Source organism: Hippoglossus stenolepis, chromosome 15 (assembly GCF_022539355.2).
Source record: "Hippoglossus stenolepis isolate QCI-W04-F060 chromosome 15, HSTE1.2, whole genome shotgun sequence".
In the NCBI taxonomy this organism is placed as follows: Eukaryota; Metazoa; Chordata; class Actinopteri; order Pleuronectiformes; family Pleuronectidae; genus Hippoglossus; species Hippoglossus stenolepis.
This window is the reverse complement of record NC_061497.1, coordinates 18886897-18910115: the sequence shown is the minus strand read 5'-3', so window position 1 is coordinate 18910115 and position 23219 is coordinate 18886897. Positions and strand designations below refer to the sequence as shown.

The window sequence follows — 23219 nt, the reverse complement described above, 5'->3', positions numbered from 1 at the left end:
AGTCAAGTTGCAAGAAATAAGGTCACAATCTCCCCCTCTGAGTTGTAGCCTTTAATCCTGATGTCACAGTGAGGTTGACCTTTGACCTTTTAGATCTAGAACGTCATCTCTCTATAATTTCATCCAATTACACAGATTTAGTTACATTTCCTGTGACCAAAAAATGTTTTGTGAAGTCAACATGACCTTGACCTTTTACCAACATCGTCTTATCAGTTCATCCAAGGAGTGCGACTAGATGAGCGACTCAAATACTGCACAGCCGAGGAAAGATCCACACAATTATGAATTGTATCGTTATTTTCAGAATCTGCCGCACGAGTTGACGTATGAGTTTCAGCACGATTATCCATTTACCTGTTGTTTACTCTCTCTTCCTCCTGCTCACATGCATAGAAACCCTCACTGGAGACTGTAAATCGGAGGGTATATACGACTGGGCGATTAATAGGTTTATCTATTTGGTCTTCTGCCAAGAGGAATTCAGATAACATGAGTGCAGGAGTTTGCAACACGCTGCCAACACACTGATCATACTAACCTACATACAAACTGGAAAACACTTACGAGATATCTTTGTTGGGAGGTGATGTGCTGATACTGTGCTGCCTGGGGAACTGTGGAAATATGAAGTAAAAGAACCACAGACATAACAATATAAGAATGTGTTTGAAAATATGTGGCTTTCCCAGAAACTTTACTAATAAAATATATAAATTATGAAAATCATAACCTTTTACAACTTCATCTAGAAAATTCTAATTCACTTATTGTCAGTCAACTGAATGTACTTTTTTGGAATCAGTGTAAAGCAACTAAGTAAATTTACTGAAGTAACATATTAGTGGTACTTCCTTTTACGTACTAACATTACTTTTCAGAGTGATAATTTACAAAATATACACATGTCTTATTATTTCGGAACAATGTGTCCAACAGTGTATAAAGTTGCCCAAACTGGCTCCAACTTCACCATCTGACATGATCCAGAACATAATAATTAAACGATGGCACACAACAACTTTAAACATTAATACTTTTATTTATTTGTTATAGTATAATTTGATTCTTTCTTACATAAAATGATTGAAATACTTTTTCCAAAACTGGATGTAAGCTACAAATTATTCCAAACAATACTTCACTCTAAATAGACTTGAATAATAATGAAACTCCATTAAGCAGTTAATTCCTTGGACATTTTAGAACCCTGTCAAACTAAATGCTATATGGCACGGTGGAGCAGTGGTTACAGCACTGTGTTGCCTCACAGAAAGAAGGTTCCTAGTTAGAAGCCTGCCTTTTTATAAGAAGTTTGTATGTTCTCTTCTGCTAACAGAGGAATGGATAGATGTAGAATAAAAGATGGAGGGAGGAGGAAGTTTAAACAATAAATAATGAAATGATCCATAGTAACTCAGGCTCCTCCTCTTGGATCATATTAAGGATATCAAGCTCTTAATCTGTCAATCAAGATGAGTTAGTAGCACTATAATGTCACTCAGACATTATGTCTGTGTGTAATGTTTTATACTGAAGTAGATTAAAGCACCAAATAAATACATCTTCGTCAAAATCCCATTCGTATCTCTTGAACAATCCCAGAGTTTCCTGGAAGCTTTTATTAGGTCAGTGGTGATACTGGTTGACTCTTAGTTACTAATTAAGTATCACTCCTCTGAAATAGGTTGAAAACCTTGGGTTTAAAGGCTGCGTGGAGGTTTATAGACACATTAAAAGCTGCTGTTAAAAGCTCTTGTGTCCTGGGGGATGCCACACTTTAACAACAGACATTCTTCTTTCTCTTTGTGTATAAAAACAGATGAATTTCTTCATCACGGGCGTTTATTTTGAAGCGTTTATAAACAGAAAGCAAAATATAGCGTTTAAAATGTCCTTCTGGTTTATCAGTCTCTATCTCTGCACCCTGTGAGTCATACATGAACCCAGAAGTGACTCGTCCCGGCGTAACTCAGGACAGATTACGACACACGGAGAAGCAGCTGCTGCCTCCCACTGGGCAGAAGGGAGAACAGCAGAGAGAAGAACCCTAGGGATTTCATTTGATATCAAGGGATTGAGTAATAAAATCCAGACCTGTCAAATATGTGTTATTATCACATGTCTTGCACGTACACTGACCCCTGCTTGTCACCCTTCCCCACGCCACCAATATTCCGTACAAGCTGTTTTCCTGTGATCTCCTGTGAACAAAACACCAACTGTACGTTCACACAATCAGCCTTCAGTCCGATTCACAGGACACACACTGAGAGAACATCAGAAAGAAAAAAATCTGCCATCATTTCACATGGTCTCTTCATATTTAGCTCTAAATAGTGAACCTCTACTGCTTATTTCTTTTATTTTGAAAAACATAATTCTTTTTCTTAAAGGAATAAAATAACCAAAAATTTAACATTTCAAGGAATTGAACTTCAGTGTAACTTCATGGGGTGTGTGATTTCTTGTTGACTGACCTGTGTTACATCAGAGCAGGGGTCACATGACTCACACGCTGTTTGTCTCCTTATTGAAACACTTTATTGCAGGAAAGTGACTCAGTGTGTGAGCGAGGCTTTTCACCCTCCGTGTACACACGAGTAGACTGAAGACCGTTGAATGCCTGAGTTTTATATATGATGTATAAAGTTTTATATCTATATATATAATACCCTGAACCCATTTTAATGAGAGGACACAGTCTATAAAAAGTTAGATAAATTAACAAATCAGCTACATGAGGAGTTATTGGAGGTGAAGACAATGTTTCTCCTAAAAATTGTGACATGAGACAACTAACATTTTATCTCCTTAGACCTGTAATAAGAGAACATCCACATTATTTCAACATAAACAGTCCGTCTGCAGTGTGTCACATATTTAGACTTTGCTAAAATGAGCAGGACTGAAAAAAGACCCACCACACTTTGTGACTAAATGATGTAATGTTTAAGTAGTGATCTAATTAAAGTCAATTAGGCCTTCAAGTCAATTGTCCAGCCTTTGTTAGGCTGTGGCTGTTTGTTGCATTGGGAACAAGCCCAAGTATTCCTGAAGCCATCTCTCCAGACTAAAGCACTTGGGTTTCCTCACTTTCCATTGGAGTCTTGGAGACACATGGGCCAGTCGGCCTCTTTGTGGAAAGTTAAAAGTGACTTAAAGCACAATATATGATGATTTTACTTAATTGACATTGAACTCAAGCCTTAATCCCTGACTTTAACCAAAGTGCTTTTGTGACATAAACATAACCACAGATAGGCCCCTTGTTGTACAGAGGAACCCTGGGAGTCAGATACCGATCTTAGGATGTGTTTGTCACAGAACACAAAGGTACATCTCTACGAAACTTGGATGAGTCAAATTGGTCTTGATTGCTATTTTGGTTCCAGGAGCATGTTAGTCATAGTTTTTTTTAAGTTATAATACGGCGACACCTCTGAGCACACCATATTTGGTCAGTGGGAAGTTTTCGTCAGAGGTATCATTTAAATCGTCTCAATCAGGACTCCGCCCTCCAACTGCTACAGGTGAAACTCGAGACGGGGGATTATGAAGGAATTTGATAATACAAAAGTTATCCTCAACTTCTCTTGGAAAATATGCTTATATTGTGTTTAAATGATGTGTTTTTCTGTGTGTGTGTGTGGTGCTACATGCAAAGCCATTTCATAAGAATTCTTTAAATGACAGGGTTGGGGGGGGGAGTGGGAGGGTAAACAGGTTATGTGTTTGTTGAGTTTGGGGTTGGACCTGAAGAACAGGGAGTGATGACGGTGAACTGTTTGCTTCCACAGCCCCTCCTCCTCCACAATATGTACCTGCTCTCCTCTGATTCCTCTCCCATTCAGCAAAACTCACCTGACGGACCAGAGGCTCCACTGCAGAAAAAAGACAAACAACCCCGAAGGCTTACGTCACTGCAAGACCGGAACAAACCCACGATGGTGTCTGCCGGGTTTCAAATGCTGGGCTCGGCCCTGGGGATCGTGGGCTGGATCGGTGCCATTGTTGTGTGTGCTATTCCCATGTGGAAGGTCACTGCTTTCATTGGCAGCAACATCGTCACTTCGCAGACCAGCTGGGAAGGTATTTGGATGAGCTGTGTGCACCAGAGCACAGGACAGATGCAGTGTAAGGTCTACGACTCCATGCTGGCCCTCAGCTCCGACCTACAGGCTGCCAGGGCCCTGACCATCATCGCCATCGTGGTGGGAATCTTGGCCATCCTGCTCTCTGTCGCTGGGGGGCAATGCACCAACTGTGTGGATGACCCGTCATCCAAGGCCAAGGTGGGCATTGCCGCTGGGGTCATGTTCATTGCAGCTGGGGTCCTCTGCCTCGTCCCTGTGTGCTGGACGGCCCACACCATCATCCGAAACTTCTACAACCCGCTAATGGTCAGCGCCCAGAAGAGAGAGCTGGGTGCTGCGCTCTACATTGGATGGGGGGCAGCCGCCTTGATGCTGATTGGAGGGGGGATGCTGTGCGCCAACTGCCCCAAAAAGGAGGAAGGGTACACTGCAAAGTACAAAGCTCCCAGATCTGATGTCTCAGCACCAACATCCGGAAAAGACTACGTTTGAATCTGGTCTAGAAATCAGTGAAACTGGAAAACTGTATAAAGGGACAAAAACACTGGTGCTACTGGGTTGTGAGTGTCGATCATTCAGGATGTTTCTTGTTTAAGAAGTTACTCCTCATGAGCACGTTTGAAGGAAAATAAAAGCAGGAAAGGAATCACACCCAAAGAGGAAACTCAGTTTTATATTTTAACACAGTTCATCGTATGTGTACGGCTGTAGAAACATTTTCTTGTTTGTATAAATATTTTACAACCTCTGTCTTATTCTGAAACCTTTTTTGCCATGTTTATGTGGGTTGTTTTTTATGAAGTATTTGTATGAGAATCATGATGTGATGGTTACACTGTAAATAAATATTTGTTTACAAATCTGAGATCTCTCACGCTTCCTTTCTTATTTTCACACAGCCGCTGTGTTCATCACAATTTATTCAATTAAATTTTCAATTCACTGGTCTTAAAGTGGAGCAGATAAATATTTTGCTGGAAGTCTAACATCAAACTTCTCCTATATTTATTGTTTATTAATATAACTTCTATTTCTTACACCTGCAGAGATGTATGTTCACTTCTCACGTTCTAAAACAAAGATCCTCACCCTTGCAGCATTTGAGAAGCATCTTTTGTCTGACTTTCTTGTAGATCAGGTTTAGGTGTGGCAGAAAAAGAGGCACGATGGCTGGTCTTTGTTTAAACTGTGAGCCTACAGGCAGAAGTATTTGCACTTTGCATGGACTCGCAGGACCAATTTTTCATTTGCGAAGAGAAAATACTGAAATGCCAGGAAACAATCACATCCCTTTGATGGAATCAGGAATCTGGAATTAGGGTTTTCCTCATTTTCTCGTATTGTCAATAAAATCATTTTTCTTCTTAGAAGAGAACTTTACTCCATTAGTGGACCGAATGATAACATCCCTTAATGTACCTACAAACCATATCTGAGATGGTTTTAATTGTTATACAAAAAAAGACCTATTCATTCTAATTAAAAACCAAGTTGTTTTTCAATTTCCAAGTCCTGATCAGCTTGAGCTGAATGCAAAGACCCAAACCCAGAGTTTTTGTTTGCTCAAGGCTTGTGATAGGGTCCCGCTCTCTTTGAGTGTGTGTGTGTGTGTGTGTGTGTGTGTGTGTGTGTGTGTGTGTGTGTGTGTGTGTGTGTGTGTGTGTGTGTGTGTGTGTGTGTGTGTGTGTGTGTGTGTGAGAGCACAGGTGGGATCTGGAGCCATTGTTCCCAATCTTGAAGCCTTGCTTGAGGTAACAAAGCTTGTATGTGTGGGAACAATGAGCAGAGAAAAACAAGGGTTGTGGATATCAGGTAGCAGGCTTCTCCTTTTGTCTGGAAGCCTGGAATCTCCTCCCTGAAAGTTTGACCCACAGCAGCTGCTAGTTATCTTCTCACAGTTGGACCTCAGTGCATCAGAGCACAGCAAACACTTCCTCAAGCAGCAGCGTGTGAGACCCAACTCTTAAAGCCTTCAGTGATTTTTATACGGTCAGAATCTATTCATCTTCAAGACGTGGACATTTTTGTAACAGCATCCTCTTTTTATTCTAGTTTTCAAGCGTAGAAGTTGGGTTGTGGCTCTGCGGTCATAGCCATGGCTTCTCAAGGCCTCCAGCTGATGGGTGTACTGCTGGCCTTCATCGGCTGGCTGGGGACCATCATCACGTGCGCTCTGCCCATGTGGAGAGTCACTGCATTCGTCGGTGCCAACATCGTCACGGCTCAGGTGATCTGGGAAGGCTTGTGGATGACCTGCGTGGTGCAGAGCACGGGCCAGATGCAGTGTAAGGTGTACGACTCCATGCTGGCCCTGCCGCAAGACCTGCAGGCTGCCAGGGCCATGGTGATCATCTCTGTGATCGTCGGCATTTTTGGCGTCCTCATGGCCGTGGTTGGAGGGAAGTGCACAAACTGCATGGAGGACGAGGTGGCCAAAGCCAAAGCCTGCATTGTGTCCGGTGTGGTCTTCATCATAGCCGCCATGCTGATCATGATCCCGGTGTCGTGGTCAGCTCATGCGGTGATCAGGGACTTTTATAACCCGTTGGTGATCGCGGCTCAGAGGAGGGAGCTCGGAGCTGGCCTTTATATCGGCTGGGGCTCTGCTGGGCTGCTGCTGCTGGGGGGGGGCCTGCTGTGCAACAACTGCCCCCCAAAAGACGGGAGACCCTACATACCTGCCAAGTTCGCCCCTGCAAGAACCGTAGCTTCAAACGTGGACTATGTGTGAGTGTTTCCGCTGCAGCGGCTGCAGAAGGGGTCCCAAACTAAACTTTCTAACAACCGTGTATGTGCTTAAAAATGTTTTTGCTAATAGCGAAGTGGTAAAAAGGAACTAAATTACATTTCACTGTGTTAAATCTGGAACAATAATGATTTTTTCTATAACTTCACTGAATATTTCACTAATTAACGTAACACAACAGCCTAAACTTCATATATTGTCAAGAAAAAGCCAGAATGACTATACAGCTGATTCCCAGGTTTGACGAGGAGGAATTTCTTCATAAATATTATTTTTCACTGTGTTTTTTAGCTTTAATGACTTGGCTTGTGACATTTCTCAGAGCCAATATTTGCATTATGAATAAATTACAATACCTGCTTTGGCTTTTGAGACTGATAAACTGATGCAATAAAGTGTAATATATACAGACGTGTTCTTTCTAACCCTAACAATTTGAATTTACTTTTAAAAAAGCTATTTTGATATGAGACGATGTTCACTTGAAATACGTTGTTATGTTGTTTTTAATGATATACAGATCACTGCCTGTCTTTGAAATGTCAGAAATAAAGAGTCTTTGAAATGTCAGAAATAAAGAGTCTTTGATTCACACCCTTCACGACGTCTTTCTCGTGTTCACTCTGCACCTGCTCTCAGCTGAAACTGCTCCTCTCACTAACCACTCGTGATGAGGCATTCAGGAATCCAGGGGAGTGGACTCGTGGGAGTTAAACGTTTTTGGTTGAGATGTTTGCCGCGTTGTAATCTACTGCCCTTCTTTTAGGACAGTTATTTACAGTTTGTGCCGTGAGTCAAGTGGACGTCACCGCCAGAGACAACGTAGCACTGCACATGCTCGGATTCATGTTGCTAAGGAACTGTCTTACATGTGCGGAGAATGGATATTTACACTTTGCCCAGAAAGAGAACATCTGCCAAGTCCTGTCAGGATGAAATATCCTAAACCTCGTTAAGGGGGTTTCTTTTTGTCTACAGACATTTTCAGTTGAAATTGGCCTGAAAAGAAAAAAACAATACACCACTGTAATTTCCCCTCCATTGTGTCTTCTTTACATTTTGACCACAGAGCCTTTACTTTGGTAAAAGTAGCAATACTACTTACACTATGTTTGTTTGTGGGTAAAAGAATATGGATATTTTCAGAAAGTGTAAAGCATCAAAATAAAATCACTAGTTACAAAGAATGGACACCGTTAATATTAAATTTATAATGATATTTGATTAGTTGTTGGTCCAGGTGGAGCTGAAATTAACGGCTTTATATAGTCAAGTCAATTTTACTTATTGAGTTCAATAGCACAAATCACAGATTTACTTTGAGTGGCCTTAAAGTAAAAAACCCATAAAGTAACAAAGCATTCAATCCTTTTATAAGCTGATCATAGGTTTTGAGTATAAACATCTTACATTTACTGGTAAGTATCTCTGTCAAATAAGGAATAATAATTCAGGGGATGCATCTCAAATTTGCTTTAATTACCATAGTACTGGACTGAACATGTACTTTGTTGTATTCCATAAAATCAGGCATAATTAAAAAAAAAACCTTTCTGACAAAAAAATACAGTTTATTACATGAATGTAAAAAACAAAACACATTTGACATGGTGATTACATTCGTTTTTTCCTGAAGTGCTTATTTTGCTAAAAAACATCAGCAGAGTCTGAATTAATATTAAAACTATTACACAAAACATTGACCGAGTCTCCAGTCCTAACTCAGTGATGCATTTATCTAACATGGCACACACCTTTGAGTCTCTGGTATCTTTCAGAAATAAAAGGCCACAGTTTGTTAGTTTTAAGAAGTTAATGACAAATGCAAATCAGACGTTGTAACAGTAACAGGTTTGCACTGTATGTACAGTCAGGCACTTTTCGACAGAAGCTACTGGCTCAGACAAATTCCTTCCCAGGTGTCGTGGATTTGGGCGGCGAGTACTTTGCTCCATTGTAGCGGTCTCCACCCGACGAGCACTGACAGCAGAGCAGAGCGCCACCGATCAGCAACAGGCCTGAAGCTCCCCAGCCCACGTACAAGCATGCACCCAGCTCTCTCCTCTGGGCATCGGGGACCAAGGGGTTGTAGAAGTCCTTAATGACAGTGTTAGCAGGCAGAGACACAGTCACCAGACACAGAGCCCCGCTCAGGATGAAGAAAACACCCGCTGCGATGGCCACTCTGTTTTTTGCTGATTTGTCCCCGACGCAGGTGGTGCACTTCCCGCCAACCACGGACAGCAGGATGCCAAACAGCGAGAAGAGGATGGCGATGACCACCATGGCCCGGGCTGCCTGGAGGTCAGGGGGCAGGGCCAGCAGGGAGTCGTAGACCTTGCACTGCATCTGGCCCGTACTCTGCACCACGCAGGTCATCCACAGGCCCTCCCAAATGGTCTGAGCCACCACGATGTTGTTCCCGATGAAAGCAGACACCTTCCACAGGGGCAGCATACAGATGAGTATGTTTCCTATCCATCCGAGCACCGCCAACCCGACGCCCAGAATCTGCAACCCTAAAGATGGCATTACAGTTTTTGCTAGAGTTACTTTCTTAATTGCTGTCACAGTTCTTCTCTCGAGCTGGCAACTAGAATCTCTCTGACCGTGGGGAAGTTTTATATGATCCACAGATGCCCCCTGAGAAGCCCCCTCCTCTGGGTGGGCTTTGGCTCCATTGCTCAGAGACAGTGTAAACATCCATCAGGCTGCCTTTGAGTTCAGAGGTGTCTCTGTGCAACAAAGAGGCCCTCTGGTGCCTCAGCAGAGCTCCGAGAAAGAGAAGACGCTTTCATACTGAGGTTCAGTCAAAAGGCAAAAGTTGAAAAATCTAACATAATGGAAAAGGAAGATTTATTGTAAAACATTAACTTCAAAGTCCTTCGCAAACTAGGCAGGTCACACGATAATGGATTAATAAAACCACGTCAGACGGCCGAACAGGGATTTCCAGTTAGAGGCCGACTTTTGTAGTTGCCAGAGAATGTGTAGAAAGATTGTGGAGCTGAGCAAGTATGAAAAAGTAGGAAATTCAGGATGTAGTGCTAAGCTTTACCATAACTGTCAGAATAACTAATAAACTCTACAGCTGGGATACACTTCTCCCAGTTTTAATGCTATAACACCATGTGTTAAAATGATAAACAGTTGAAATAGTTAAACTAAAAATAATAGATATATGGTAAGATATAGCTACACAAGAAATGCCAGATGAAATAGCTTAGAGGGATAAATGCTTCAATAAAAGATTATTACTTTTATACCTCTTTATATTATTTAAATTATTCATGTAAGGTTTAATGTGTAAACCCTGAAGGGCAATTTTTTATACAATCAAAAGTGATCCTCTAAAGATTTGAACTTCTAATTTCATTTATCTACAGATAAATTCAATTGCTACTCCATTGCCCTCATGCCTCTGTTTGATTCATATCACGCACACGCACACACACACACACACACACACACACACAACACACACACACACACACACACACACACACACACACACACACACACACACACACACACACACACACACACACAGCTGATCTCACTGACTAATAAGCACAGGTGGAGACACTCAGCTTGATTCCTGCTCTGGTGAAGGAAACTGAAACATGGAGATCAGCAGCAGTCGTCAGAACAAACTCCTTCAGAAACTTCAATGTGGAAAAAGGGAGAATGTTTAATGTGTTGTTATAAAATGTAGAATCCTGAAGTGACAATAAACTTCATCCTCTCATGTCTCATCTTTTCACATGGTTCAGGTGTCAGTGCATCAGAGACAAGTTTCCATGTTTTAGATAAATTTATATCAATTCAACTCAAGAATTAAAATAAAATACATGAATCAATAACAACTTATAGAACACACATGGGTTAACAAAATAAGTTAAAGAATGAAGAAAGAAAATACATTTAGATTAATAATTATAGTATTTTTATATTACATTTTTATTTCCTATTTTTTATATTTATACTTGCACAAATAAACCACAGCAAATTCCTTGTATGTGGGAATCTGCCTGGCAAATAAAAACCCAATTCTGATAGATAAAGAGGAATGTGAATTGGTAATTTAGAGATGTATTAAAATTGATTCATTAGTATTTGTAAAGTATTACTATTTAGTTCAGAACAGCAGCAAAACCCTCAAACTTAAACTTCAGTTTAACTTCGACCTGTGTGTGGTCGATGACGTGTGAACCCTTGACGACCACAGGTGTTTTCAGTTTGGATCATTTTGAACAGCCAATCAGAAAACACCATGGACACCAGGTATAAAAGCTGCAGGGGTGGAAGCCACCATTTGTATTTCATTGCTCGGCTGCCACACTGCTTCGTTACAACTTGAGACTAACATGGCATCTGCAGGTCTTCAGATCCTTGGCATGTTCCTGGCGACCGTTGGGTTTTTGGGCGACATCATCATCTGCGCCCTGCCGATGTGGAAGGTGTCGGCGTTCATCGGGAACAACATCGTGACGGCACAGGTCTTCTGGGAGGGCCTGTGGATGAACTGTGTGAAGCAGAGCACCGGCCAGATGCAGTGCAAGGTCTACGACTCCATGCTGGCCCTGCCCCGAGACCTGCAGGCCGCCCGGGCCCTGATCATCATCTCCATCCTGATCTCCCTCATGGGACTCCTGCTCTCCATCGCAGGCGGGAAGTGCACCAACTGCCTTGAAGAGGAGATGGCTAAGAGCAGGGTGGCCATCACTGCGGGGGTGTTCTTCATCGTCGGTGGTGTCCTGTGCTTGGTCCCTGTGTCGTGGTCTGCCAACGAGGTCATCAGGAACTTCTACAACCCCATTATGAATGACGCGCAGAGGAGGGAGCTGGGAGCGGCGCTGTTCATCGGCTGGGGATCTGCTGGACTCCTTCTCATCGGAGGTGCACTTCTGTGCTGTCAGTGTTCGCAGCGCAAGGACAGCAGGTACTCGGCGAAATACTCTGCCCCGCGCTCAGCAGCTAGTGGAGGAGCCTACGTTTGAAATGACTGCAAGTAGTTCAGCTCTGCAGGAGACTGGACTCTTTGAAGTAAATTCTTTTTAAGTGTTAACCTTTTTATCGATGTGTTTTTACTGATTTTATTTTAATAAAACTTCTTATGAACCCAAGGTTTTCTTGTTGTGTGGTGCATGACAAATGTTTTAAAATGGTGGTTCGGCCTTGACTCTTCTTGGGGTGAATCAGCCTCATCCAGTTTAAGGAGTTAATGGTCTCTTGATTTTTAATCAGCTTATTTGGGGTGTGAATGATTCAGGAACTTTTAATCCAGGATTTATTTAACTACTTCTCAAAAGTTTGGCCAGGGGCTGTAAAACTTTCTACACGCTTGATTTATAAGTGGCTAGTCTGTAATCCAGTGACAAGTAAATTTATAATTTTCTAACTTGCTGACTAAAGTCCAGTACTTTGAAATGTATAATTTTATAGACCAAGGGCATTTTGTACCATTTGTTGAAACTTTAGGTCACTATTGCACAAATTCCATCCCATGGACACTCAAATGTGTAAGGGCTTAACTTGGTAAACTGAAATTTATTTACAGCTGGTATATTTACTTTTTTCACTTTGCCTAATTGTCTGTTGGACTAATTTCTGCAGCTAAAGAGGTTCTACAAATCCTTAAATTTAACTTGCATGCACTTTACTGAAGATCTGACAATGCAGCTTGGTACATAAACACTTTGAAAATGGCTCAATGCTAAAACATGGCAAGAGGCGAGGAAAATGAAAATCATGGTAAAACACAAGGTGGCGAGTAATGGTACATTCTGACCAAAAAGGCATGTGGTAACTTTTTAAAAACTTTTAGTGATGAGTTGCAGCTAATGTTTGAGGGACGATGGCAGCAGCTTTGGGTTGAGCAGACACGGCCTAAACAATTTGATTTCTGGTGAGTAGTATGAAATCTAACATGGGCACCTTCTGTTCTAAACTAGGAACATGTCATTAAAGGAATTGTTAACATCCAGTCTTTATGCTAAGCTAACCAGCTCCTGGCTTTATATTTACAGAACAGATAACATCTAATACTCTAATTTCTGTCAGTATAATCAGTGTTTGATTACCAACAACTGTATCACACAGTTAAAGCAGCAAAGGTTTGGACAAAATCTAATTACAATAATAAAGGTTGACCGTACTAAATGTTGGTGTAACTAAAACTTTGCTTTGGGTTGAGTTTTGCTTTATTAACTTGCCAACAGCGGCTGGGCCGAGGGTTAAGCTAAAAGATATGTAATGAGTGTCTCTCCTTGCCTGGTTAACCTCGTAGCACCGGTTAGCATGATGGCTAGGCTAACGTTAGCAGTTAGGTCAACACCTAGGTTGGGTCTCAGGTGGGTCCTCTTCCCCCTGATAGGACAGTTTGAAACCTGAGTTCATCTGGCTATGTGCTGATTGGCTCGACTAAGCCAGAGGTTTGTATCTGTCTCTCACTTTGTGAAACATCACTGTTGAATATGTTCCTGCACACGTTTGAACTACACAAAATATTTCTCCAGTAACAATTTTTTTTTCTGGATATTTACAAAGAAATTCTGCTGCTACAAAACTTTTTTTACACATGTACAAAATATCTCTACAGCTCAAACGTTTTTACACATTTACAAAATATTTTTTGAGCTACAAATCTTTATTTCTGCATGAACAATATAATTGTACAGTTACAAATCATAAATATAGTTACTGTAAAGCATGCACAAAATATTCCTCAAATTCCAAAACTACAAATCTCTTACACATACACAAGATATTTCTACACCTACATAACTTTTTTTTATAAGCGCACACAAACCCTCATTTGATCCCATAGTACACTTCCCACCACTCAGTGTTTTCTTCCAGTTTTTCTTAAGCTCTGTACAGTTAAGATGCTTTATACAGAAACTGTTAGACGTTGAAATAGTTAAAATGTTAGTTTCAGTCCATTGAAAGTTGAAAATTCAAAGCCTTAAGCTTTGGATCACAAAGCAGCTCTTCTCACATGAGGGCTTTTGTTAACAGCTTTCGTCTCCTGTTCATTCACAGCGAGCAGTAATCAGGACAAGCAGGAAACCTGATCTGCAAACTAACCAGTCCCCTCCCTGTTTCTCTTCCTTCTCATACCTGCAGCGCAAAACAGCAAAACACAACCAGCTGCTTTTACAACCGAGGCAAAACTTTCGGTCCAAAGGATTTTCTGCTCGACTGAACTGCTCAGCTGTGGGTTTGTTTTGTTGGTGTCTTTGACATTGTGGTTAATTTAAAATTCATGCCTTGGATTTGTTTTCTGGCAACATGCGCACACAGCTTGTTGGTTTGTGTTTGGCAATCATCGGCTTCCTCGGCACTATCCTCATCTGCTGCCTGCCCATGTGGAAGGTGACAGCCTTTGTTGGGGCAAACATCATCACCTCTCAGGTGTTCTGGGAAGGTTTGTGGATGAACTGTGTGATCCAGAGCACCGGACACTTGCAGTGTAAAGCCTATGACTCCGTTCTGGCTCTACCACAGGGACTGCAGGCCTCCAGGGCTCTGATCTGTGTGTCCATCGCTGTCAGCGTGGTGGCCATTGGGCTCACCGTGGTCGGGGCGCGCTTCACCAACTTCTATCGTGACGACTGGCGGAACAAAGCCAACATCGGCACATCTGGGGGTGTGGTCTTCATAATAGCAGGGCTCCTGTGTCTAATCCCTGTCAGCTGGACAGCCCACAGCATCATCACAGGTTTCTACAACCCACTGGCCACCAGTGAGAGGAGGGGGGAGCTCGGGGCCTCCATGTATGTGGGCTGGGTGTCTGGAGCTCTGCTCGTCATTGGAGGAGGAATATTGTGCAGCACGTTCAGGTGCTGAGGAGGAGGAGAAGAAGAAGAGAGAAGAATGAAGAACATGATCAAATACACACTGTAAACATGTACAGTTATGTGTTCACTGTGATGGACATTGTTTGATTTTTCAAAATGTTCGACCTTTAGTTTAAAATTTGTGTAAAATGATGAATGTGAATTCAAATTCTGTTGGTTTATGTTGAAGGAAAATGTCTAGTTAAGCTAATAGTTGTATAATGTGACACTGTGGGAACTGATAACTAAACAAATCAACTCAGATATATGAGTTTATGTGACTTGTTTATGTTGCACAAATGAATGCTGCAAGAATAGTCACTTATTACACACTCCCACACAGTTTTATATCTTTGTATTACTTTGTATATTTGTATTTTTAAACAGACGGAGAAATGGAATAAAATGGAAGTGAGAGAAAAATGTGTTGGTCATTTTAATTTGTATGAAAACCTGAAAAACCTGATATGGATCTGGCTCCGAGCTATTTGATTACACACAAACCTCCTTTGTTCAGTTCACTTTTGCATATCCTTGTTGAACTTTGTGTCGTCTGATGTCTTAACGAAAAACAACTTTGAATTTAATCAAAGTCTCAGTTTAAACAGGACCTTAACAAGAGAGATGCAATCACATATTTCTTTTCTCTGACAACCTACCAAGAATATCAAAAGTAATAATTCACTGCGGATATTTAATTTGTTGTTGCTCTGCTGCTGTGTAAGTGTGTATTGTTAAAATGGGAGGCAGAGCAGTCAGATCTCTAATAGTTCAATGTGAGGGAGAATAACAATCCTCTTGATGGTGGAAACAAAACAATGAATCAGAGACATAAAGAGAAACCTTTAAATGTTAGGGTTAGGGTTATCTTGAAATTAGTGGGGTGAGGGGTATTCAGCTGCAACGTGCAACTTCACCACCAGATGTCACTAAATTCTACACCCTGAACCTTTAAATTAGGCAAAGCTAAATACAGACTCAGATGAAATTACATGATATTACCACATTAAATCAAAAACTTTGGGGCCCTTGAGAAAGTTTTCTAAAGCAGTTGCACATTCAAAGTCACAGGCTGCTGCTATATGAAGGTCCAGCTGCCAAATGTTATAAACACACATCTGCATTTTTCTACTTTCAATATGTGTGAATGTTGTTGTTTGGCCTCTCAATGGACAGAGAAACAAATCCTGTTTTCATGTTGTATATGCTTTTATTGTTTTGGTAATTTTCATTGTGAATTTGTGACTTCAACTTATCTATAAATTTAAAACTTGTAAATAAAGCTCCTGACAGATTTCTGAATCAGCAAATTTCCGTAGAATATCTTATGTTTCCAGGTGTTGCTCTCTGTGACATCCTGAGCCTGGTTTCAGTCACGAGCAAACATCTCAATCTACAAACTGTCATGGCCTCCTCCCCTACAGATCCCAACCTTCCTCCTGCACGCTGTCATGTTTGATATCATGAGATCAAACAGCCCCAGGATTTTTACTCGTGCATCGAGTGGGAGTGAGAGCTCATAACTCGAGTGCGTGACTATAACCCCCTGAACACAGCTCAGAGTGTGATGGGAAGAGCTGTATAATCAGCCTCTGGGGACACAACCAGGATCTGAGCAGGGGACTTTAATCCGTCAGATCAGGGACAACCAGACAAGGGGACGGGCTTATTCAAGAGAATGAAGCCAAAATAAATATTGTGAAGATAATGTGACACAACAATGAATATAATTAAATTTATTGTAGGGTTAAATAAATCTATCAATCATATTCTATTTGTATAACCCACAATAACAAGGTGGAACATTGAAATAACAATATTTGAAAGATTCATGAGAAAAGAGTGTCTCAGATAAAAGGATCAATTTAAACATTGATACATTTATCTTTGCACCTATAAAGTATTAATACAAAAGAGAGAAGTTTGACCTGGGATGGGAATGAAGCCGATAACCTATTCCAGAGGCTGAGTGAAATAATAAATCACGACTGGATGGATTTTCTTCCGAAGTGAATCAAAATAAAGTAGAAAATGATGTTTCATATAATTAGTGTCATCCAAGCAAATACCCACAGTAATAAGACTTTTTTTGATTTTACAGAAGAACCATGTTTGTAAGAGAAAGAGTTTTTCTTCCTGTGTGCGTCTGTGAAACTCTGCAGTTGTGAAGCAATCTGGTCTGGTGAGATGACTTCACAAACCAGTTTCAGCTCAGAGGCCGCGCCACAAAACTCCTCCTCTGACTTGTGAAGAAAACCCGTAAGTGAGCTGCAGTCTGCTTCCCCCATGAGTGGACAATAAATACCACCACCTGCTCCTTCGTCTCCCTCACTCGTAAATAAGCCCCGTCTCTCTGCAGCTCCGGCCTGTTTGGAGAGATCGACGGAAGCCTCAGCATGGTGTCTTCTGGAAGACAGATCCTGGGCATGGCCTTGGCCTTTATCGGCTTTATATTGAGCATCGTCATCTGCGCTCTCCCCACGTGGAAAGTAACGGCGTTCATTGGCGCCAACATCATCACTTCCCAGGTGATCTGGGAAGGATTGTGGATGAACTGTGTGACGCAGAGCACAGGCCAGATGCAGTGCAAGATCTATGACTCTCTCCTGGCCTTGCCCCGAGACCTGCAGGCTGCCAGAGCACTCGTCATCCTCGCCATCATCATCGGGGTCTTTGGGATCCTTCTGTCGGTGGTCGGGGGCAAGTGCACCAAGTTTGTGTCGGAGGAAAGGGAAAAGAGCAAAGTGGCCATCGCTGCTGGGATCCTCTTCATCATCGCTGGGGTCTTGGTGCTTATCCCCGTCTGCTGGACCGCGCACACCGTCATTCGGGATTTCTACAACCCCCTCCTCATCGACGCTCAGAGGAGGGAACTGGGGGCCTCGCTCTACATCGGCTGGGCCTCTGCGGGGCTGCTGTTCCTGGGTGGGGGCCTCCTCTGCAGCTCCTGTCCCCCCAGAGATGAAAACGAGTACGACGTGAAGTACGCCAAGGCTCGCTCTGTGGACAGCAGCAAGGCCTACGTCTAGATCGTCAGCAGGAGATAAGACAGAGAATCAATGGACCTTTCACCTCCTGTTTGTGTCTCAAGTTCCACCATTTAGAACATAGCTTGGAGCTTTTGCAGTATGTAACTTAAAAACGTAAACTTTCTTAAAAACCGTGCACATTGTAAAATGTGTAGTTTTGGATTTTGAGATTATTCAATGTTTTTCTATTTTACGGTTTATTTTGGACATTTTCGTACAGATTTACTTATATTATTGGTTTATGTTGTTTATCAGTCCCACACATCTTCTCTATGACACGTGAGGTTCAGAACACGTGTGTTAAAAACTGCATTACTGTGTATTTACATGTGAAATCTACGAGTGCTGTTACTGAGCCTGACACTCTGGATCCTCTTCCTCCATCAAACCAACTGAATATTGATGATGAGGAGACTGATTCACATGATTTTCTGCCGTTTTCTCCAGATTTTGTTTGTTTGCTGTTGTCATGTGAATTGTTGCACTGTTGTAGATCATCTTGAGATTACGTTTTCCAGTGAGAAGAACAGTTATAGTGACAAATGCCAAGAATCAGGTTTTTCGAGTGTACTTGGAAGAATCCTTACTAACAGGCTGTGTGGCAACGTGTTCTTCCTGCTGAAGAAACTGTCTCTCTGAATGATAAACAGTGTTTGTGTATATGTATTATTCCCTCTTATTTATCTCTACAAGACGAAAATTACCTTTTCCAGATATAAATGTAACACCTAACATGAAGTCACCATATTTTTGTGTTCAAGTTTAATAAATAGTTCATTACAAAGTATAAAGAGGTTGTGATTGGTTTTAAGTGTTTGTTGATGTGTTATTGACAATTATATCTCTTGTATAAACCCATAAGTGAAGGTTGGAAATGAAAATAAATTAAAAAACTAATTCAAACAATTTAAATAAAGATAAAATACAATATGGAAAAATATGCTTTCTTGGAGAGATTATACTTCCTTCTAAATCTCTAAACAATTACATCATAGTGTAGTTGTGTCTGAATTCATGTGAAAATATTAAAACATATATAAAACTGACTTATTTAACAGACTCTTTGTGGTTGTAGGTTGACTATACTACTACTACTAATAATAATAATAATAATTAATAATAATAATAATAATAATAGTTTCGAATATCCCACTATTAGGCCAAAATATTAGTTTTATGTAATGCGTAAAACAGAAAAGAATGACACCAAAAACTATCCCCCGAAGCTACAAGGACGGCAAGATTAAAGATTACTTTGAGCCTGATTAAGGTTTGGTAGTTTGTGCGTGTGTGTGTGTAAGTGCGTGTTTGTGTGTGTGTGTTTGTGGGGCGAGGGTTTTGCATGTTTGAAACAGGTTTTTCTGCCCCGTGGATACTGCTAGAATGAAACTGGTTTATTGTGTTCCACATTTCTCTCCTTTATTTTGTTACAGAAACACATTCTCCACAAACACACACACACACACACACACACACACACACACACACACACACACACACACACACACACACACACACACACACACACACACACACACACTCACTGAGCACTGACCTCACTTGTATTTATCTTTGAAACATATTACAACTCTCTTCATCACTTTCGGCTCAGTTCAGCGTTTCAGCAGAGAGGTGGTTTGTGACGGGATCAAGACACGAGAGCGAAACATATAAATGTATAAATGTGTAAAGCTCTTTGTTATTGCTCCTCCTGCTTTGTCCAGTGCTTGTTGCTTCCAAAAATAATCTCTTGAAACAAAGGTAACAAGGGGCGGGAAGAGATGATGTCACGGCTTCACAGCTCGTGCCCTCCTCCTTTTTTTTGTCTGACAACCTCCTCCCCTTCCTCTTCCCTGTAGTCTAGGTGGCGCATCTACACCTGTGGCCAGAAGCACGCAGGCAGCCGCTCAGGTGACAGAAGAGACAGAGCATTCTCAGGTAGGAGAATAAAGAGAGGAGGGAGAGGAGGAGAGGGGGAGGACAGTAGTCAGGGGTGTGAAGGGGGAGGGACAGTAGAGTGTAAACAAATGAACTGAGGCAGGACTGAGACACACCTGGAGTCAAGTAACGCTGGTGGACACTGCGCTGACAAGAGAAAGAGTCAGAGAGACGTGGAGATGGAGGCGAATGAAAACCGCAACATCACAGGTTGACAAAGAGAAACTCAGAAGAAGATACGAGAGAGAAGAGAAGTGACCCGAGAGACCGGGAGTGGAAGCAAGAGTCTAAACATCTGTGAGGATTATTTCTCCAGCAGCTCCAGAGATCTTCCCGCCTCCTCAACAACATGGCGTCCATGGGGATGCAGATGCTGGCCGCTGCCCTCTGCCTCCTGGGTTGGGCGGGGGTCATCATCAGCTGCTTACTGCCCTTGTGGAGGGTCACCGCCTTCGTGGGCAGCACCATTGTCACCTCCCAGACCATCTGGGAGGGCATCTGGATGACCTGTGTGGTCCAGAGCACGGGGCAGATCCAGTGCAAGCCGTACGAGTCCCTCCTCGCTCTCAGCTCTGACCTGCAAGCCGCCAGGGCCCTCACCGTGCTCGCCATCGTCACAGGCGGTGCAGGCCTCATACTGGCCTTCATTGGAGGGAAGTGCACTCGCTTCTTGGATGAAGAAGGTGGCGGCATTAAGGGCAAGGTGGCCGTGGCGGCAGGGGGAGTGTTGATCGCCACAGGGCTTCTGTGTTTGATTCCCACGTCTTGGGCGGCTGGGGCCGTGGTGAAGAAGTTCTACAGCGCCTCCATAGATGCTCAGCGGCGGGAGATTGGAGCCTGTATCTACATCGGCTGGGGGGCGTCCATCCTGCTCATTCTTGGAGGGGGTTTGTTCATAAGCTCAGCGTGCCCCCTCAAACCCAGTGACACAGACAAGAGCCCCTCAGTCCGCTACCTGGTGGTCCGCTCCTCCAACGGGTCCGGCAAGGCGGGTCCTCATCCCAACATTGTGCCGTCAGCGAAGGCCCAGCCCGTCGCAGCAGCGTTTCCCCGCTCCCAAAGCTACGAGGGGGCGTCCACAAAGTCTCAGCTGTATAAGAGGCCTCCCTGGGAAGACGGGCCTGAGCATGGCTCCAGGCACGAGTCCGAAAGATCCGGGGCGCCATCAACCAAATCTCAGATGAAGAGGCCGGGGTCGACAAAATCTGAAGAGAGCGAAGCGCTGTCGACGAAGTCTCAGCTGAAACGAGCTGAACTGGACGAGACTTTATCGGCGAAGAGTGACAATCCGGATGAATCCTCAAATCCAGCAAGAACATACCTATGAACTGAATTACATTTATACACAATGCAACTATGTTTTCTGTACTAAGAGTGATTTAGATGTTCACCTGTTACACTGACGTTAGGTAGTTGATGAGGTAGAATCGTCTTTGTCCTTCATCATGTTGCTTTGATTGAAGTGAAAAAAGGGAAAAGTGCTGGACAGCGTTCACCAACAGGTCACGTGCACCAAACCGGAACTAAAACAGGCTGGAGTGAAGTTACATTTGTCTTATTGGTAGAAAACAAGCTGCGTGAATTTATAATTACCGGCATCGATGTTGACGTGTGAAGTTTGAAAAGTTAACAGATTTTATCTCACTCCTTAAATGCACTTGAAGAAAGATATATCCATCTGTATACATATTTTTACCTCAGATATTTCTGTTTGACCTTACGCAACCTGAATGCAACTTTATCAATGAAGCAGCAACATGTTTAAGTCAACTTTGCATCAATGATTTTTTAATTGTTAGCATCGATGTCTGTGCTCAGTTGATGAGCGACACCTCGATGACAGACTCCACTGGTTGCAAATGAAGTTTGATTTACCATCAGCGGTAACATTTTTATTATTCATGTGAGTTTTTTTTGTAAAGATTCAGATGTGATACTTTTTGGTGTGAAATGTGATATCATGTTTTATTTTGTATGTTTACTTTTCAATAAACGACTGCAACGTGATCAGGTTGAGTCACAGCCCTTTTTATTTTTAACTACATGTATATGCAAACATTACAGATCCCCCTCTGGACTCTCAGTCCACTTCCTGGCTATTAAAATCCACAGGACTAACAGGTTTGACAGAGAGTGTGCTCACAGAGGAGCTGTTCAGTGTTGGAGGAGGGAGGGAACCATGTGTTTGGAAAGAATTAAACATAGGTTTCAGTGAGAAGATGTCGCAGCATCACTATTGAGTCATTATCCAACGCTGGAGGTCATCAAAATGCAAAATACATTGTCCATTGTGAGGTAGATACATGACTGTAAAATATAAAAACTAAAGGAAAGACAAAATTAAAAGAATAGAAGATACAATATATATATATATTGTGTATTGAGTAAAATAATCAAATAAGAAATGTTTGATGACTGACACTGGGTAAAGCATTTGACTGACACTGATACCTTTGCTTATCTGGTAGTTTTGAGAGACACTTCCATCTTGTGGTCAGAGATGGATCTGTCTCGATGGTTTTCAGTCTGATCAGGAGCTGCAGGTTTGTCTCCATCCTTCATCATTCTTCTGGATGACGAGCTTCATCCTTGCAAACCTTGTGCAGAGCGAACGCACAAAGTGAAGTCTGCTAATACAAAGTATAATGCATCATTCACTCTTAGATTTTTAGAAAAGGGCCTGTAACTCTCAGGTTTATAATGATCCCTTCATCATCTGTAGGTGCATCATTCATGTCTCCAGCTACTAGACACACAAACTGGGTGTTTTGAAGTTAAAATGTTTTGATTTTGTCTGCTTAGTGTGAAGAACGAACACACACACACACATCGTGTAGCAGTTTTCAGACATTTACAAAATACAAAATAGTTATAAAATAAAAAATGCTCCTAATTCTCCTTTGTTTTTTCAATATACATTTTTGAAAGCATGCATCCATTTGGCTCGTAAATTAGTTGCTTGAGGTAGTAAATTAAAAACATTCTCATGCTGGATGTTGATAATTTAACTGTTGCAATTGAAGTTAAAACATTTCGTCTTAAATGATAGTATTTGTTTTTAAAATAAGTCTGAGTAATGCACTTTTGTGGCAGTTAACCTGTAGATTATAGTTTTTACCCTTTTCTCCAAGTGACCAAACCTGCTGGTCAGGATCCAGTTTTTCCGCAGTGTAACTTAATATGTACTTTGATGCATATTCAGGTGCAGGTTTTGAGTTTCTACAAAAGTTTTTCAGTAAAGATGAAATACTTGGAGGATGTGGTAGTTTGCTCTGTATTTGATATAACTGCATTTTACGGACACACGATAGGAAGCAAGAAGGATTTTATAATCATCAATGAGACAAACGGAAGATATCGACACAAACAGCAGGAAAACATCAGCGACACAGACAAACACAGACATGTACAATCAATGCAGTTATGAAATGACAAAATAACTTGAGGTTAAAAATCATATGAACTTGCATCATTTTTTTTATCACTTCAAAACAAACCCACAACATGTCTTCAGATGCGAGTTGAATCCCATTATAGAACAAGAAAACAAACATTATTTACAAGTTCC

At 41.9% G+C, this 23219-nt stretch overlaps 4 protein-coding genes across 5 annotated transcripts; 3 read left to right on the top strand and 1 right to left on the bottom strand.

Moving 5' to 3' along the window:
- Positions 1 to 3825: 3825 nt before the first annotated feature.
- LOC118121690 (claudin-4) lies at positions 3826 to 7444 on the top strand. 2 transcript variants are annotated; one of them, XM_047343631.1, is made up of 2 exons: positions 3826 to 4428; positions 6191 to 7444. In XM_047343631.1, the coding sequence occupies exons 1-2, from the start codon at positions 3948 to 3950 to the stop codon at positions 6826 to 6828; spliced, it is 1119 nt and encodes a 372-aa protein (XP_047199587.1). In that variant the 5' UTR covers positions 3826 to 3947; the 3' UTR covers positions 6829 to 7444. The 2 variants fall into 2 exon arrangements, with proteins under 2 accessions (XP_047199587.1, XP_035033631.1); XM_035177740.1 differs by lacking the exon at positions 3826 to 4428 and adding an exon at positions 5981 to 6046 and having other exon boundaries at positions 6150 to 7444.
- A 949-nt stretch (positions 7445 to 8393) lies between these two features.
- On the bottom strand, positions 8394 to 9550 carry LOC118122133 (claudin-4). Its single transcript, XM_035178630.2, is given in 2 exon segments — positions 8394 to 9486; positions 9488 to 9550. Coding segments are annotated over 2 exon segments (807 nt in total). The 3' UTR covers positions 8394 to 8742.
- Positions 9551 to 11169: 1619 nt separating this feature from the next.
- On the top strand, positions 11170 to 15114 carry LOC118121680 (claudin-like protein ZF-A89). Its single transcript, XM_035177727.2, has 2 exons — positions 11170 to 11689; positions 14121 to 15114. Exons 1-2 carry the CDS (start codon positions 11211 to 11213, stop codon positions 14692 to 14694), a joined length of 1053 nt encoding a protein of 350 aa, XP_035033618.2. The 5' UTR covers positions 11170 to 11210; the 3' UTR covers positions 14695 to 15114.
- Positions 15115 to 17034: 1920 nt separating this feature from the next.
- On the top strand, positions 17035 to 21658 carry LOC118122431. Its single transcript, XM_035179146.2, has 2 exons — positions 17035 to 17575; positions 19998 to 21658. The coding sequence occupies exons 1-2, from the start codon at positions 17081 to 17083 to the stop codon at positions 20976 to 20978; spliced, it is 1476 nt and encodes a 491-aa protein (XP_035035037.2). The 5' UTR covers positions 17035 to 17080; the 3' UTR covers positions 20979 to 21658.
- Positions 21659 to 23219: the final 1561 nt, after the last annotated feature.